The 18,736-nt window shown below is 34.6% G+C and overlaps 1 protein-coding gene across 1 annotated transcript in view; it reads right to left on the bottom strand.

Moving 5' to 3' along the window:
* Window positions 1-18,736, bottom strand: part of AP3B1 (adaptor related protein complex 3 subunit beta 1) — a 185,870-nt gene that overhangs the window by 76,718 nt on the left and 90,416 nt on the right. The window contains exons 15-17 of the mRNA XM_081131585.1: window positions 16,102-16,278; window positions 6,179-6,365; window positions 5,108-5,238 (exon numbers count right to left, since the gene is read on the bottom strand). Of these exons, the coding sequence (XP_080987711.1) occupies window positions 5,108-5,238; window positions 6,179-6,365; window positions 16,102-16,278 (495 nt within the window). The remainder of the gene's footprint in view (window positions 1-5,107; window positions 5,239-6,178; window positions 6,366-16,101; window positions 16,279-18,736) is intronic.

Genomic DNA, 18,736 nt, shown 5'->3' with positions numbered 1-18,736 from the left:
TTTATGTTAAATCAACAACCTTATTTTACATATAATTTTAAACACTATTGTATTTGTTGGTCTACAGAAGATTTAAACGAAAGCCTAGAAGAGATGAGGGCAATTAAAGGTAGACACAATAGCAATAAGAAATGCAAGTTCACAGCATGATACTGAGGTAAGAGAAAAACAATGAAAATATTTAGTGTAGGCAATAAACAGCCCTGACCTTCTCAACAGCATAAACCCTGGAGTAATCTTTGACTTCTCTCCCTCATTTCCTAAACATATAATCCATCAAGAAAGCCTTGAGCCCCCTTGTTCCCTTACTGCCTTGGTCAGAGCCCTCTCTCTCCCAGATTACTGCAACCGTCTCCTAACTGGTTATCTTGCTTCCATTCCCCATTCCCACTCCAACCCCTACTACTCCGAGTTTGCTCAACACAGCTGCTAGGATAATTCTATTACAATCTAAGTCTGGCTATATTATTGACTATATTCCCTATACTGTACTTTACATCCCCATGACTATTTTTGTAACTACTAATTTGTACTTCTTAATCCATTCACCTTTTAATAACCAGGTACCAGGAGGGTACTAGAATTGTTGGGAGATCAGTTCATAAAATTATATAATTGTCTAACCACTAAGCTGTACACCTAAAACTAATATAAAAGAATACTGAATATCAACTGTAATTTAAAAATAAAATTAAAAAAAATTAAACAGCCCGGCCGGGCGTGGCTCAGCGGTTGAGCGTCAACCTAGGATCCAGGTGATCAGGGTTTGATTCCCGGTCAGAGCACATGCCCCGGCTGCGGCCTTGATCAATGACTCTCTCATCATTGATGTATCTCTCTCTCCCTCTCCTTTCCTCTCTCTGAAATCAATAAAGATATGTTTAAAAAAAAAAAATTAAACAAACAAACCTTAAGTACAATCAAGTTGTTTGGTCTGAAACCCTGCGACAGCTCCCCATTTCACTCAGAGAAAAAGCCCCAAGTCCTTAGAAGAGTCTGTGTGGCCCTACATGCCCATGCCAACTCCCTTGCCTTTCTGACCTCCGTCCACTTTGTTCCTTCAAACACCCCAGGCAAACTCCCACCTTAGGGACTTCCCCCCTGCTGTTTCTACTTCCAACTCCCCCAGGTAACTCCCTCACTTCCTTCATGTCTCTGCACAAACGTAACCTCAGGGAAGACCACTCTATTTAAAATTCCAACCTCCCATGCTTTGCTCTAATCTCCCCCCCCCCCATGATAGCACTTATTACTTTCTAACATACTATACTATTTATATATTTATTTTTAAAAAATACATGTTTTTATTGATTTCAGAGAGAGGAAGGGAGAGGAAGAGAGAGATAGAAACATCAATAATGAGAGAGAGTAATTGATCGGATGCCTGCTGCATGCCTGCTACTGGGGATCAAGCCTGAAACCCGGACATGTGCCCTGACTGAATTGAACCATGACCTCCTGGTTCATAGGTTGATGCTCAACCATTGAGCCACACCAGCCAAGCTTTATATATTTACTTTTATTGTCAGTCTATGCCTGCCAGAATGTCAACTTCTAGAGAGCAAGGATTTTTGGATATTTTGTACACAGATATCTGGCACACTAATTATTAGTTGTCTGAATAGCCCCTTGAAGACTTTAATACAGTGAATTATAGCAAAATAAATTATTTTCATAATCATGACCTTGATTCATCAAGAAAAAAATTAAATCGTATCTCATACTCTCTCTTAAAGGCAAGGAAATGTATATTTTTTAAAAGGTCAAAGTGGTTAAGACTCATTTATCTCTCTCTTACCTGAGTATCTACTATGTGTCAGCTTGTTGAGTACACATTCTGCTGTAAATGAATTTACAGTATGACAGGTTCTTATTCAAGAACACTGGATGCACGTTAGAATCACCTGAGATCATTTTCCAAAAATATTTAAAGAAACAATAAAAATACTAATAGTAAAAAAGCTAATGCCTGGGATTCATATCCTAAAATTCTGATTTAATTGGTCTGGTGCAAGTCTGACATGGGTTTGTTTTGTTTAAAGATCTCTGTTGAAAATCACTGATCTTAGAGTTTAAGGGCTTAAGGTATGCTGCATAAGAAGATAAGCATCAGTAACCTAGAAAATTACTATATATGGACAAAATAGGAAAATGAGTAAACTACTAGAATATACTTGAATCAGATACTTATATAATATCTGCAATACTGTTTTCTTTTTATATATTTAAAATGCTCTGTACTCCAAATATCAATATAGTATCCTATAAGCAAAGATTTCCTATATTTTGTAAACACTGAAGTTCATATTTTTCTTAAATCCAAAAAATCGTTTTCTGAAGTCTGGTAAAAATCAACAAGTAAGAGAAATTAGGCTTCTATGCTCAAAGAGCAAATTATCCTGACATAACCATCAACTTGTTATTCATGGAGTTTTAACTTTTGATCTTTCATGACTATGACAATCACAGCATTCTAAGCAAAAGAAACAAATGGGAAAAGAGAGGAGGAAAGAACAGGAAGGCATTGATTTTAAAGTTCCTCTGAGGGATAAAATATTGATAATAGATGTGTTTATAAAGCAAAATACCCTTGATATGCACAAGACAGTTTTTCTGTAATTGAAGGGAAAAGGACTTTCTGGAACTAAGCAAAAAAATTCTAATGGACTTCAATAGTTACTGGTATCATAATATAAACAGATATTATATCCGATATCCTGGAAATGGTAGTATGTAATTCAAAGTGACTTCCAGTGTCAATCTGACTAGGTTCCCTGCTGTTTTTATTAAAATATCAGACTAAACCTAGGCCATTTTTCTTACTAAGTTATATTTCACAGTAACTACATGTGATCCTGTAAAATCACTTTATAGTAAAACTAGGATAACAGTGTATTATGTGCACGAAATACATTGATGTGGCTTTGGAGGGATATGAGGTGGAGTAAGAAGAAAGACTTTCTGCATTGCTACGGCTGTACCTGATATTTTTATATTTAATTGTGTCTTTTATAGTATAATTTTAAGCCAGTATTTCCAGAGACAAATAGATTGAAACTGTGTTCTGAATGGCATCAATGGATAGTATCAGTTTTCTTCAATCAGACTACATCAGTTATAACTATTCTCCATAAATAAGTTACCAATTATTAATTTCCAAAATGTAGTCAGGAAAATGAAACGGAAATCAACTTGTCGCTGTTGAACTGGGCAGGTGAAATGAATATAAGAGAATAAGTTATTTAAGTACTGTCCCTGCAAAGTAGTTAATGTTTAGAAGAGTGCATGGAAATGGAATTAAGCCAGCCAATCAACCAACCAATCAGCCAAAATAAGAACACTGCTGAGACCAAATTAAATTGCATAGCATTGTTATCAATTTCTGAGAAGATAAATTATTTTTACTTAATTTTTTGGTGGAATGGGGAGGCAAGGAGAAGGGGTGGGTGGAAGTGAGGAAAGGATCAAAGGATGATTCTACTTGGGCCTAAACATTATGTACCCAATAATGATAAAGGACGGAACCATAAAAACAACAAGCAGGCATAATAAGAAATTAGGAGACTAAGTATATCTGTGGAAAGAATCATAACAAAGAACATTCTCTTTGTAGTCTATCATCTGACCAAAAGTTGCACAAGTAAGCCAATCTTTTTGAAGAGTACTTAAGAGTATGTAGATTTGAGTGAAAATCAGCAAACTTAATTGCAAAAAGGAATAGACATGCAATTAGTTTTAATAACTTTTACATTTTTAAAAATAATCTCTAAATAGAGATAATTTGTCACAACATGAAAATGATGGTGCTAAGTAATAAGGATAGCACAGATCTGCAAACAAGAGCAAGCTTCCTCTCTTCATGTTACAAAACACTAAAATGCAGTAAGAGCATGAACAAAGGACTGATGGATCGGAGTTGGAATCTCAGTTCCATCACTTATTAGCTATGTGAACTTGAGCAATAAATTTATGCTCTCTAAACCTCAGTTTCCTCATCTGCAAAATGGGAACAACAATAACCAACAATGATAATCATTATGAGGTTTAAACAAGATAATGTTTGCAAACATTATCAAAGTACACTGCCAGGTTTGATAAACGGAGCCATTATCAGTTATTACTGCTTCTGGCCATGCTCCAAAGCTAAAGTCTGAAGAGAAGAGAAACGTATTTCTCAAAAGAATCAAATTACATGGCTATGCACATTACAGAAATTCCATTTAAAGTAATAAAGATTTTATTCCATTGTATATGATAAGATAATTGAGAAGGTTAACTGACTTTCTCATTGGAATTAGTGGTATAGAACTCTGGCTATCTGAATCCTTTCTCAATATAACTTTTCTACCAGAAAAGCATCCAGAATGAAATACTTAATTGTTCTTTTTTATTAATTCTAGTTTAAAAAGTATTAGATATATTTCACATAATCAAATCTCTAACGACAATCAGTAGACCCTCTATTTTTGTTTTTTATATAAGAAGGTGATAATAGTAGGACAGAAAATTCTTTTATTTTAGTAGCCAACATTTTCTAAAGATCTAGGAAAAGATGATTTACGTAGAAGTTGTTTTTTTAATGTGAAAGCAACATATTACTCATTTAATTGTGACCTTGTCTAAGGACATTTCTGGTACACAATGCTCCCTTATTTATGCTTAGGCTTCACTTAAAACAGGTTCATTAGAAAATCCAGAACACTTTGTATGGTTTCTCTAGAATAGAACAGCAAAAAGTATTTAGAAAAACACTGACAGGAAGCTTACGAATCTCTAAACAAAGTAGAAAAAGTTCAATCCAATGAAACTAAATACCTTAGAAATTGAATCTACACAGCTACAAATGCAATACCACAAATGTGGGTACCACTCATGCAGAGAATTCAATTCTCTATTTCCTTGAAGAAAACGAACAGTACATGTACAATGATGTAGGAATACCACAATTTTTCATTCCCGTAACAGGGAGATACACCTAACACATTACACTTAGAAATACCAGAACAATTTTCAATTTTCAATCCCCCAAAAAGCTTTTATATGAAACAATCGTTACTTTAGAATATCCTACTGCTTGACAAAATTAATTTCAGAAAGGTCAACTTACCAACTCTATTACTTCTACATTTCGAACCGATGGGTCAGGCGCCACCTCTGGCCAATTAGATAATTCCAGGTACCCAGTAGCTCTAGTGTTGAGAGTATGAGATAAAGTGCCAAGCTGGAAATGATCCCTATCTATTAAAATAGAGGAAAATATAAAATAAACAATATGAGCTGTATATAACATAGAGCAGTCTTAATCAGAGCTCAAGGTAATTGGCATATTACCTCAAATGTCAAGGAATAAATATAAACTAGGAAGCTCTTCATAGGTCAAAAAACTTATTTCAGTCCATAGATTACAATAATCTTCCCCATAATGGTCAATAAAAAAGCTAATCAGTCAGTGTGTTTAGAGGTGTTGCTCTGAAATGTAGCTTCTCTAAAAATTACTTTACTGTGAATATTAAGAATGACAGCACAGTTAAACAATCCATATACATGTCTTGGCACAAACACATCCAGAATTTTAATAGTTTTTCTATAAAACTGAACTGCTTTTTATCACTTTACAATTAAATAAGAAAAAATATGAAAACCAAGGTATATAATCATCTGATTCCAACTGTAATGGCTACTTGTGAAACTGATCAATTAATTACTCCTTTTAAAAAGGTGGAAAAAATAAGTCAACTTCCATCTTTGAAAAATATTTAAATATAAAAATTTTTTATGAAATAATTGTTCCTAGAAATGTTTGTTACCATACATAGAATATTTAATTAATAACAACTCAATATTAAGGTGAATTATATTCCTCAAGTGAAGTCCACGTCTGCAAGAACAACACAGCTTTTATCTATTGTTCAGCTACACTGCTTAGTAAGAATCAAAATAAAATCAGAAGACTGAAATTATTTAGGTAAATAAGGTCCATAAAAATATAAACTTTAACTAATACAAAGCTTACTCTGGAGAGCAGATGAATGAATAGAAAGCACACTGTTTTTATATATTTATATAAGCTACTCATTTATATTTCCTAAGAGATAAATTTTAAACACATTAGAAATGGAATATATTGTCATATTTTTCAGATAACATATATAGTGCAGTTGTATTCTAATAATAATACCTTTAAAAGGAGACTCAAGCAGTGGTGCGGGTTTTTGTGCTAGGAATATTTTTTTGGCATATTTACTTAAAGCTCCACTCTTCTCATTCGGAACAATAAGCTGTCTAATAAATCTTGTACGGTCTCTGATGTCGTAGTTTTGATCATACTTGCCGAGATTTAATATGTACTGGGTAAGCAATTTTGTCTGTTGGAAAAAAAAAAAACAGAACAAGATGAGAATACAGTTATTTATGATTATTGATAACTCTGGATAAACATATTTAAAGAGGTAATAAAAATGAATGGTTATGTCAAACAAATGTTGTTCCATAGGGAATATGCATTTCTAACGCTGCAAATGGAATTTTGAAGCCAAAGCACATGTCCTCTTCAGTATTGGGGAGGTGAATGCTGAGTACTGAGAAGCAGCCATGTGCTAGATTATTAAACTGCTGAAGTGGAAAGAAAGGCATCATTAAAAAAATAATCATATATGGCAAACCCGCTGAAGGGTCTACGTGAGAATAATGAATGTGGAAATACAACTAAAAACATGGCACTCAAAACTTAATCGGAAAAATATGCAGGACATCAAAACATCAGAGAGTATTAGGGGGCTGGCAAACTGCTTCTCCTGAGGTGTGTTTTATGAAGAGATACTGTCCCTGGCATAAGCAGTATCTGCACTCTGACTGCACTCAGTTACTTTACCCTGAATTATGACCCATTAAAGCAGACACATGAATCACTGAACTGGATTACTGCAAATTATTTGCAGTGCATTTAGCTGTTACTTTTTCATAAAAGCAAGCTGCTGATGCCCTCTAAAAACTAGGATAAAAGACTCCTTCCATTTTTCCCCCATGCTGCTTACAGCCGCTAGTAATATTGGTCATTTATTTATTTATGTAAGGGAACAACTTATTATAGTAGCTTTTACACTGTAATAAGATTTCCTAAGTCAATTTAACAAAATAGCTTTGTATTTTAAACTCGTTATTTTGTTGAAAAAGCATAGTTTTAATTTAGAAGGTTACACACATACAATCGCAAATATAAATTAAATAGGATTCATAATACATGGAAGAAATAAAACATCTATATTAAAACATTTTATAGACATTAGAAACATAAAAAAATAAAATCAATCATGTCAGGCAAAGACAATTCTAGAACAGTAAATCAAAGTATAGGAATGGAGTGGTGAACTCTTTTACAATAATTGGTTGAGACAACTGATTTGGATGGAAAGCAACCTTCTTTCAATAACAATGTATTTAAAAAGCATTAACCTAGTTTTAATAAAGTAGAGCTATAAAAAATACTAGAGAAAATGTTGATAGAGCTATTCTAAATCTGGTTATCAACAATTTCTATTCACTAATTACAAGACCACGTTGGTTCAACTACAGATGAGAATAATTCTGATTCATTTTTTAAAAACTAGCAAAATAGTCACCAAATGAGGAATACAGTTCAAAAGGAAGTAGTATATTAGACAGTGTAATTGACTTGCTTGGATAACCACGGAAAATTAACCATTAGTTTTCTCAAATACAGAGTAAGAATTTATAACTAGGTTTACTCTAAAGTCATTGGAGTGCTGAGATTTAGAATGTGCAACCAAAATAAATCAGAGAAAGAAAATAAGTCTGTTCACTGCAATGATATTTTTTCTAGCTAGTGGGGTGATACATTTTGCTTATATTTCTGATCCCTGAAGTTAATTTTTAAGAAATGAAACTATTTCAATGCATTAAAATACACAATTATTGAGAGATAGGGAATTTTAAGTAATTAAAATAACATTGTTTTTTAAAAATATGTATCTATTGACTGTAAAACTTGTTTGGTGGTCTTGTAAAACAGTTTTATTAAACTGTATTTTTAAAAATAAAATTTTTTCTAAAAGATAAAAACATGTCCATGTACAATGATGCACTGAAACATGAACAGAATAATTATCCACTGCATTCATATACTTGAATCACTTTTTTAGCTGTATCTGTCTCTAATACTAAGTTATTGGTATTTCTCTGAAGAACATGTTTTTGTATGGTCTTATTATTTTGAAGTTTTTTTGAACAAAAATAAGGTTACCTACAATCTTCAAAACTGAATTTTATGATCAATAATTGTGACGCTGATATTTTCAACTTAATTTTCTCTATAAACCACAATATTTTTATTGAAGAAAATACCCTCTTTACTGTATTGGACAGTCTGGTAAGTGCAGAGAAAATTCTGTTGAATGAAGGATATCTCAATGCTCTCTTTTATGTTTCAATTTGTAAATGTTTCAAGCCCAGATATTTAATTTTCCCTATTCCATTCAATGAAACTTTTCTTGATAATTATTTTCATAAGATAAAACTTTTAAATAATTCTCTATATTTTTAAAATAAATCACCAAATTTACATACTGCAAAATCAGTTGCCTTTCTCAATGTCATTTCATTTTAATACAAAATATAAATGTATCCAATTAAAAACAGAAGCTCTATCAAGTCTTCACAACAGCTGAGATACTGCAAATGACAGAACTTAAAATAAATCTTGAGCTCTTAGCACTTACTTTGTTCAGTCCCTCCCTTGTCTTTATAGAGACAAATTTCAATGTCTTCCTATTTGCAAGATTTGTTTCTAAGAATTGCTATTTGCTAAAATTTGTAAAAGCTGAAGATTCTGATACCCTATTTGGTGAACACTTTATAGACTTCCACGTGATTCTGAATAAAAATCTAATCAATATAGTACAAAAGTTTTTTTCACTCCCTTCCACCTCAGCCCCACAACAAAAGCCAATATAGAACACTCAGGCCAATTTACAATGCAGTTTTTCACAAAACCACATTTCTAAAATCCTGTTGGTAACATGCATCAAAGGGAGCTGAGTACCAGAGTGCGTGCTGTCTGTCATGCTGAAGTATGTTTTTCAACATTAGCTTCATCATAATTCCATAGTTCAGTTAAACTATACATATCAAATATCAATAAATCTGACCATTACAGTTTAACTTCAATTGGCAGAACAAACAGATTTTGTATGTATGCACCACAACCAATTCCCCAAATATTTCTGTTCCATAGTTTTCTCTTAATAGAAACAATAATTTTACCATGACAACATCCTTTTGGCATAAATGAGTAATTTTATCCTCCACATTGGGCTTTTAAACTTGCAATACCATTTACAGCATTTCTGACAGAATAAACTTCCAAAAGCTTTACTTTGATTCCGTTTATTGCACCAACAAAACAAATGCACAAAAGCTTTGAGTGAAAAAAAGTCGAACTATTATTGGAATTAATTGATTTTTCTATTTAAAAAGCAGCATTGTTTAGGGTCCTTTTTCTGCTAATGGAGCCAAGAGAGAACAGTTATTGCTTCATTTTTCACATGTGCAAAAGAAAACTTGAAATAAAAATTGAACAAAAATAATTCTTAAAAAGTTATTTGATCTAAATGAGATCACGTTTCACAAAGATATATGTAAACATCTTTTGCACACAACTGTATATATTTGTCATCTTGAGACACAATCTTTTTCAAATAACTCCTAACTTTTAAAATAGATGCTGATACTTTTTTAGCAGATTTGTCATGTCTTCTGATTATTGTGTGGTCAGCAATATCACTACAATTCTCATGGTAGATAGGAAATGTTGATAAACATTTTATACATGTTAAATATTGAGAGAGAAATTCAGTACTTCATTCTTCAATAAATTTACACTTTAATTTTTAAAAATTCTCTGTTGCTGGATGTATAACAAAATAAAAAAAGAACTGCCAAATAATAAATAGGTTTTAGATTTATGCTACACAACAAATGGCAAAACTACCGTAGCAAGAGTGCTCTGTCCAGGTTCTTTAATGTCACTATCTCTTGTACATATTTCACCAAACCCAACCTCGAACTTCCCGTGTTTTCCTCTGACTCCACCTGCTGCCAGCTGGGAACTTCATGCTCCACACAGGCCATGGCACCTCTTGCTGGTACATCAAGTTTCCAGCAAATGAAAGCACTTAAACATTTATCTCACCAGCACTGGAAAAGCAAAGGACTTCGCTTTTCCTCCCTGCCCTTTCACAGCACACTTCATTTTATCAGCACATATTCTGCATGCTGCTCTAAAAGGGAAAAAAGTTAGTTATGTTCCATCTCAAAAAGGCTGAAAAATGAAAGACAAAGTTTTTCCAATTTACTCAAATGAAATCTCTTCACTATACTTGTGTCTTATATGCTACTAGATAAAACCATGGTAGACAATACAAGTACAATGTGGAAGTCTACAAGTCACTGTCTTATTTTAATGTAACTATTAATGATACTACTTCATCAAAAATGAGAAATCTGGGACAAATTCTAAACTCAAAGGGACACTGAGACAACAGATTTAAATTAGATCGGTCTTGAGCAACAGTTATGGAGAAAGCAGACAATGGTGAAGTAAACAACCATGGCATTTTATTTTTTATTTTTATTTATTTATTTATTTTTAAAAATATATCTTTATTGATTTCAGAGAGAGGAAAGGAGAGGGAGAGAGAGAGATAGAAACATCAATGATGAAAGAGTCATTGATTGGCTGCAGCCCGCAACCCGGGCATGTGCCTTGACCGGGAATCGAACCCTGATCGCCTGGATCCTAGGTCGACGCTTTAACCACTGAGCCACACCCGGCTGGGCAACAACCATGGCATTTTAATATGACCAAAGGTTCAATCCAAAACCAGATCTGACGTTACGTAGTACTTTTAAATAGGTTTTATCCATAAAATTATACGAGAATAATACAATGTACCCTCAACAGCAAAAATAGTCAATATCATATATAAAACTATTTATTAAATTTTCATTTCAGATTAATTTTTCTGCTTAGATTTAGGGAATCATTACTGGTATCAACTAATAGTTAATGCTAACCAGAGACTACTTAAACTAATTACACTCTCTTCAGATTGACTCTAAGTCACTGTGACATAGGATAAATGAATCTGAGAAAACTCTACATAAAAATTAAGAAATTCAAGGGATCCATGATGGCAGTAGAGTATGTGGAAAATACATTCACCTCCTCTCAAGACCGAACTAGAATTACAACTCAATTATAGAACAATTATCCTTAATAACCAAATGAAGATTAGCTGAAGAGAAGTCTTATAACTAAGGATTTACAGAAGAAGCCACGTGGAGACCGGTAGGAAGGGTGGAGATGTGAAAAGGGTGTGCCTCACTCCCACGGACAGCAGCTGTGATTTTGAAGGGATAGCTCAGCTGCAAGGGGAGATTCCCGAGAAGAGTGGAATCTAAACTCCAAGCCAGGCTCCCCAGCCCAGAGCACCACAACCGGAAAGAGGCACACATAACATCTGGTTGTGAAATCAGTGCCATTTCTGTGCACCAGAGATAGGCACCCTCTTAAAGGGCCAACACATCGAATTTTATTCACAGCCACTCACCCTGAGCTCTGGTGGAGGGAGGGCAGAGTAGAGTCACATGAAGTCTGTTGTTTGTGGCTCTGGGGAGAGAGCTGAAGGGACAGCTTCCAGGATACCTGTGCTGAGTCCTTCTCCCATACAGATATTCCCATTTTACAGAGAGGAAACTGAGTCTGGGACAGATTATATGATTTGTCCAAAATCATGTAGCTCAGAAGCAGCAGAACAGAATTTGAAGCCACACAGTCCAACATGAGAGCCTGCACTCTCAATCACTAACTTCCTCCCAGTAATTGACATCAAATAGTTCTATGGTAGCTATCACATTGAGTTAAACTGCTTTCCAAACACAATCTTACATCTGAAAGAGTCCAGGGTCAGAAAATTAAAGAAGCTTACAGAAGAAGTCTGCCTAAAGAGTCTTAATATAATGTAACAGAGTTTAAAAAATAATAATAATAATAAAAACTACATGAAGCAGCTTTATATCTGTATACCCCCCCCAAAAATATTAAAATGTTAAAGAACATATAATACTTTAGACACGATGCTGATTTTTCAGATACTGGATTTCTCAGTTTTAGAACTTCCATTTGATTTTTTATAATTTCCATTTCTCTGCTGGAAATATTCACTCATTGTGAATATTTTCCTTTATATCACCGACCATAATCATAAAAACTGCGTAAAATGTTTGCTTGCAAATAATGTTCTGGGTCATCTCAGGGTTGGTTTCTGTTGTTTGTTGTTTTTTCCTTGAAAACTGATCACATTTTCCTGGTCTTCTTTTTTATTGTGGTAAAATATACATAAAATATACCATATGAACCACTTTTAAATATGCAGTTCAGTGGCATTAAGTACATTCATTGTGTTGTATAACCATTACCACCATCCATCTCCAAAATTTTTGTATCTTCACAAATGGAAACTCTATACAAATTAAACAGTAATTCCCCATTCTGGTTCTTATGTGGAGTAATTTTGGATTGCATTTTGGACATTATGAATGTTATGTTATAGAGACACTGAATACTGTTATACTCTTTGAATAAGTACTGATTTTTTGTTTCAGCAGGCAATTAACTTGGTTGAGTTCAAAGTGTAAACTTTGTCTCTGGTGCAGTACAAATTTCAGTTTAGTGCCTTTATTCTTTTTTTGTTTTTTATTATTTTATTGAATTTATTGAGGTGACACTGGTTAATAAAATTATATAATTATAATTATTATAATTCAGGTGTATAATTCTATAGTACATCAACTGTACATTGTTTTTCTTAGCTGTGATGCTCTGAATCTACCCTGTGCATGTGTGGTTCAGGGGTCAGCCAGAGACTTGGGCAGAGTTATTCAGAGATTCTGAGGCTCCCCCACTCTGGCTCTCTCCTTTCTAGATTCCTTCCCTAACTGTCCAATATCTGCAGTTTCTCTGAAATATGTCCTCTACTCCCTCATGCCAGAAAGACTTTGGGTTTCCTTTTGAAGTTTTAGCCTCTGTGTACAGTGTCAACTGCAGTGTATCCTCAAAGCCGTAAAAGTGAGGAAATTTTCTCTGTGCCACTCCCTTCTTCCAAGTGTCAATGTCCCTCCAGAATCTCCCTGCTTTTCTTTACTTTGCTGAGACTTGAGGCAGTTCTTTTTTATATTTTTCCAGCATTCATAGTTGTTATCTATGGGAGGGTCCATTCAGTAGGAGCTAATTCAACATATGGAAAGCAGATAGTTGACTAATCTTTAAATTCTTTATACTAGGTGAAAATATCTTCAGGTATTAAAGAAGTTTATTATTCAATATTCCTTAGGCATACAAATGAATACAGCGTCCTAAATCTTGTAAAAATGAACTTAGGCATTCTCTATAACTAAATAATAAAAATTCTGGAAATGCTCACTAAGTTATCTAGACCAAAGGGAATCAGATCTACAAATAAATATCAGGACTCCATGGCAAATCAGTCCCTGGACACTGTGACTTGGTCTCTCTGGCTCAGTTTTAAAGACAGCTAAAATAAATAAGTATAGAAAACAACTTTTTACATTTAGGTCAAAGCCATCATTTTAGTCTCTGTTTTACAGTCAATAGGGATGAACCATACAACTTAAAATGCTGTCAAGTTGATGGTGCTAAAAATCACTCTTTAACGCTAATTTTCATTCATAACTTCTCTCAAACCCCTTTTCTTGAGGAATGAGAAACTGGAGAACAGAGTACAAACCTACAGGACACCTTCATTCATCTAATTTTGTATTTAATCACTTAATAACAGTGAATTATATAAAACTATGTGTGAAAATTTGGCATATTTCTAAACATTGTAATGTTTCACCAGCTGGTGGTGACATCTATTGTGGTTTCCTACAGTGTTATTCTAAAATATACAATAGAACACTTCAGAAGCTGGGCCCCAAAATGTCAATTATTACTACAGCTCAAGAAAAAAAAATGTGAGCGCAAACGATGTTGTCTTCAAATTCACTGGATAAAAAGATATGGATGGAATACACTATAATGTCTGAACAAAGAGTAATACATTCCATAATTGGTTACTTGCAGCTACAAAGACAAGGGCCAAAGACAGAACTTCCATTTAGTTTTTTGTTGTTTTTTATACTCACCCAAAGATATGTTTATTGATTTCAGAAAGAGAGGAAAGGGGAAGAGAGAAGGAGGGAGAAAGGCGGGGGGGGGAGCATTGATGTGAGAGAGAAACATAGATCGGTTGCCTTCCATATTTGTCCGGACCAGGATCAAAACTGCAACCTAGGCATGTGCCTTGACTGGGAACTGAACCCACAACCATTTTGGTGCATGGGGTAACAGTCCAACTAAACGAGCCACCCGGCGGGGACAAAAACCTTCATTTAGTTTTGTAAGACATAACTACTTTCAGTCTTGATTAACATACTAATGTTGTATGATTTTTCATTTATAATAATCCATGTTAGATATCTTTAGAGTAGCCAAGCCAGACATAAAGTCATAATAATCATAATATTCTAGGTTATATTGGCTTTCTCAATACTGTATGATTTTAGTGAACACAAGGAGTGTCAGGCTAAAACAATGTTTTACCTATATATAAGACACTCAACAGCAAACATAAGTTTCCTTTCTTTTACTCCGTTTTTGAAAAATAACTCATTGCATAGAGATCTACACGACATTTGGAAATGATTAACTGATTCCTTTCAAAGATTGATCTAAAATGTAAAGATAAAATCTAAATCATGGAAATATACTGAGAATATCTGAAATTATTTGGTTATAAATCTTGTATACCAATCAGCAAAAGCTATAATAACAAAATTCGTATCACAAATGGGGATGAAGATGATCCCAACACACACAGAAATGAATCTGAGGAATCAACCTGAGACTGCTAAATAGCCAACAGCAGCTTACTAGACAGTGAGTATGGGTTGGCAGAGAAGGCAGAAAGAGATGGTGCATACAGACACCCGGCAAATACAAAAAGAGAAAGGTGACCACTAACGGGAGAGGCAGGAGAGGAGGGCAGACATAGACATTAGACAGCGGTGGTGGTGGCGGCGGTGGTGGGTGTGCACATGAGTGCATGCCTGTGGGAACCCGGTGCAGGACATTAGAAAGATATACAGGCAGAGAGTTTGAAGGAGGGGAACAAAAACAGACACAGAGAGGGAAATGAAGGGAAAAACCACAGAGGCAGTGATAATCAGGCAGAAAGGAAAAATTAGGAAGAAATAGGACATGGTGCAGAAAGCCCACTAAGAGACCCAGCTGCTGCAAATGAGCAAGAATCCTTTTCCAGGCTCCCTGGTCAGGAGAAGTCCTCCACCCGTGGAGAACAGCAATTCAGATACAGGAAGAAGAATGGGAAGTCCTTATTTTATGGGTGAAGGTGATTCTATATATTTTATACATAGCGGTGATTCCTCTTACTTACAGTTCCTCAAAAGGTAAAATGATTTAAAAAATGAATATTTTAAACTGCACCCTGGTAAATTATACCATTATTTAAAAATATTTACGGGTTTCCCCTATACCTGTAGGACAAAGGCCAGGCACTTGGCACGCCCCGTCCTGGCCATGCCTACCTTCCCAGACTCAGCTTAAGTGTGCTGGATGCACCAAGCTGCTTCACGCTTCTGACTCCCCCGCTCTCCTCTCCCTCTTCTGTAGGGTAAACCACTCCTCAGGGGCCCAGGCAGGAGTCTTCTCCCTTATGAGACTTTCTCCGACCTCTCCTCCCACTTCAGACTTTGTCACCTTCTCCTCTGGAGTTCCATTGTATTTCAGTACTTCTGTTACAGCACTTACCACATACCAGTTCATTTTTTATGATTTTCTCCCCTACTAGACGAGAATATCGTCTCTTTGCACAACTACCACCTATTGCAGAACCTTAAAGAAAGAAGCACCTAGTAACTGCTAAACAGACTAACGCATGAAGACTTTAGCTGCTGCATCAGAGTAAAGAAGAAAGTAGGGAGAAGTAAAGAGTAGTCTCTTACCTGTTTGGAGTTGGTTAAATACAATTTTGCTCCCAGGTTTAAAATCTGCAGTTTTACCAGATCATCTTCACTTGTGAAGCTTTTAGCCATCTTCCTCAAAACATCAGGGGCAATTTTAGGAACTCGTTCACAGTTTTCTCCAATTAGCCAAAGAATACTTGCTCTAGCCACAGGAACCTAATATTAGCAGAGTGTATGGTTACAAATAAGAAAATCACACTCTCCTTAATATTAACATAGAAAACTTTAAAATTACCAAGGTGCTACATCTATCAATTTATTTACTGTATATCCAGGAAGTGCTCCTATATTTATGAATTTTCTTTAGTTATCAAAAAATAAACACAGAGGAAATCACAAAACTGATTTCAGAGATAATGCCTTAGAAAAGATTTGTAGAGGAAAAATCATTAAATCTTGATTCTATCAGAGATCTGCATATTCTTGGGCTGAATCTGGCTAGCCATGCCTATTTCATTTATGTATTATTGTTATTGATTTTGTGCTGTAACAGGAGAGGTGAGTAGTTGCAACAAAGTCCATAAGGCTGAAAATATTTACTATCTAGCAGTTTACAGACAGTTTGCGGACCTCTGTTCTAGGGCACTTATTTACAAACCTCAATGCCCATAAAAATCATCTAGGGTTCTTACTAAAACTGGAGGGTTCTGTGGTGGGGCCCAGGAATTCCCATTTTTATGAATCATCACAGATGATTCCTGAGACAGGTGGTCTACAAACCATGTTTTGAGAATCATGGATAATGTAGAACAAAGAATACATCCACTAAAGGCTATGATTCCAAATCAAAACTGTTATGCATCTATAGCACTGGGAATATATATGTAAAGTTGGTAAGATCACCAAGGCCTGGCTTATAAAATCATTAATCCTGGTCTATTATTTGGTCATCAACAGAAGCAGGGGTAAGATAAATTTGTCCAATACTGCAGTTTGGAATTGTATATTTTTAATAATGTACATTTCTACATAATTTGTTTCTTAAAAATTACTGCTTTGTTACAAATTGGAAACCTTCCATCAGCACCATTAAGACCATTATTTTAGAGTGTGTACATTAGTTTTATTACTATCTGTTTACTTGTATATCCCCCTATTCCAAAAGGAATTTGAACGGGTGTGTAAATTAGTTCCTGTGAACATTTTCACCTAGTATGCAAAATTTGCTTTTTATAAGAAATGAAAAAGCCAGTAACTATCATTACAAGGTAGCATCACAATAAGAGATAACATTCTTTTTAAGAAGCCCTTTTCCAATTCCTCAAATAAAGCCCTAATATTTTCATTACAGTTTCACAACTGTACATATGACTGTTAAGGAAGAGTGAGAATAAGGACCTTTGCACAGCTAAAATTTTATCACAATACCCACCATCTCAAATTCTTTCAAAACACCCATTTTATGAAATGACATAAAATTATTGAGACCTCCCTAAGTTGGGTCTCTCACTAGAATGAGAATGAGGTCATCAAAAAAACTGTAAAATCAAAATATATATTTTCAAATATTATAAGTGTCATCTTTAAATTAATATTAGAATAAACTTATTAAGAAGAAATCAACATACTTATGTAATAAGTGTGAGTACTAAGTATAAGTAATAAGTATAATATTACATGCTATTACAAATCCAATCATGCAGTATGATAAAACTGATATCCTTACTATGTGTATACTAATTCCCAGGAAGGGGTTATTTCTCCCATTCCAAAGGTTACACTGCATTAAGACATTACTCTCAATCTATTATTCTAAATTGGGCTAAAGAATAGTATAACTGAGTGGTACATTAAAATTTATGGTAGGAAGCAATTCAAGTTGCCTGCCATAATGAAAGGCACCTCTAAATAAGAACATATGGGCAACTTCAGGTTCTAGTTATCCTAGGTTCCTTTTTCTTAAGTATTTTACTACATATTGCTAATATAAAAATTAGAATTCTATGACATGTAACAATCTATTATCCCACTTTAAGTAATTGTCTTCTGGTAACACACTTATAATTCTTTTTTGCAATTAAAAAGACAATCCCAAAAAGTTTTAAGAAATTGTTTCTATTCCTAATAATTAATATACTAAGATGGCGATGATGATGATGATGATGATGATGATGATGATTTAATCCTTACCCAAGGATGTGTTTTTACTGTTTTTTTTAGAGAGAGAGGAAAAGAGAGAGAGAGAAACACTGATTGGTTGGTTGCTGCTCGTACGCGCTCCAACCAGGTACTGACCCTGCAGCTAGGTATGTGCCCTGACCGGGAATCAAACACACCACCTTTTGGATGATGCTCAACCAACTGAGCCACCTGGCCAGGGCATCTATTTCTATTCATTAATATACTAAGATTAAAATAACTACATGCCCTGGCGAGTGTGGCTTAATTGGCTGGAGCATTGTCCCATACACCAAAAGGCAGCAGGTTCAATTCCTAGTCAGGGTACATAACCAGATTATGGGTTAAATCCCCAGTTGTGGCACGTGTGGGAGGCAACTAATCGATGTTTCTCTCAAACAGACATTTCTTTCTCTCAAAATGTATCATTGGTGAGGATTAAAAAATAATAACAACAATATGTGCAGGAGACAACTGATCAATGTTTCTCTCCCAT

This window comes from Miniopterus schreibersii (assembly GCF_964146895.1).
Source record: "Miniopterus schreibersii genome assembly, chromosome: 3".
In the NCBI taxonomy this organism is placed as follows: domain Eukaryota; kingdom Metazoa; phylum Chordata; class Mammalia; order Chiroptera; family Miniopteridae; genus Miniopterus; species Miniopterus schreibersii.
This window is presented reverse-complemented; position numbering and strand designations above follow the sequence as displayed.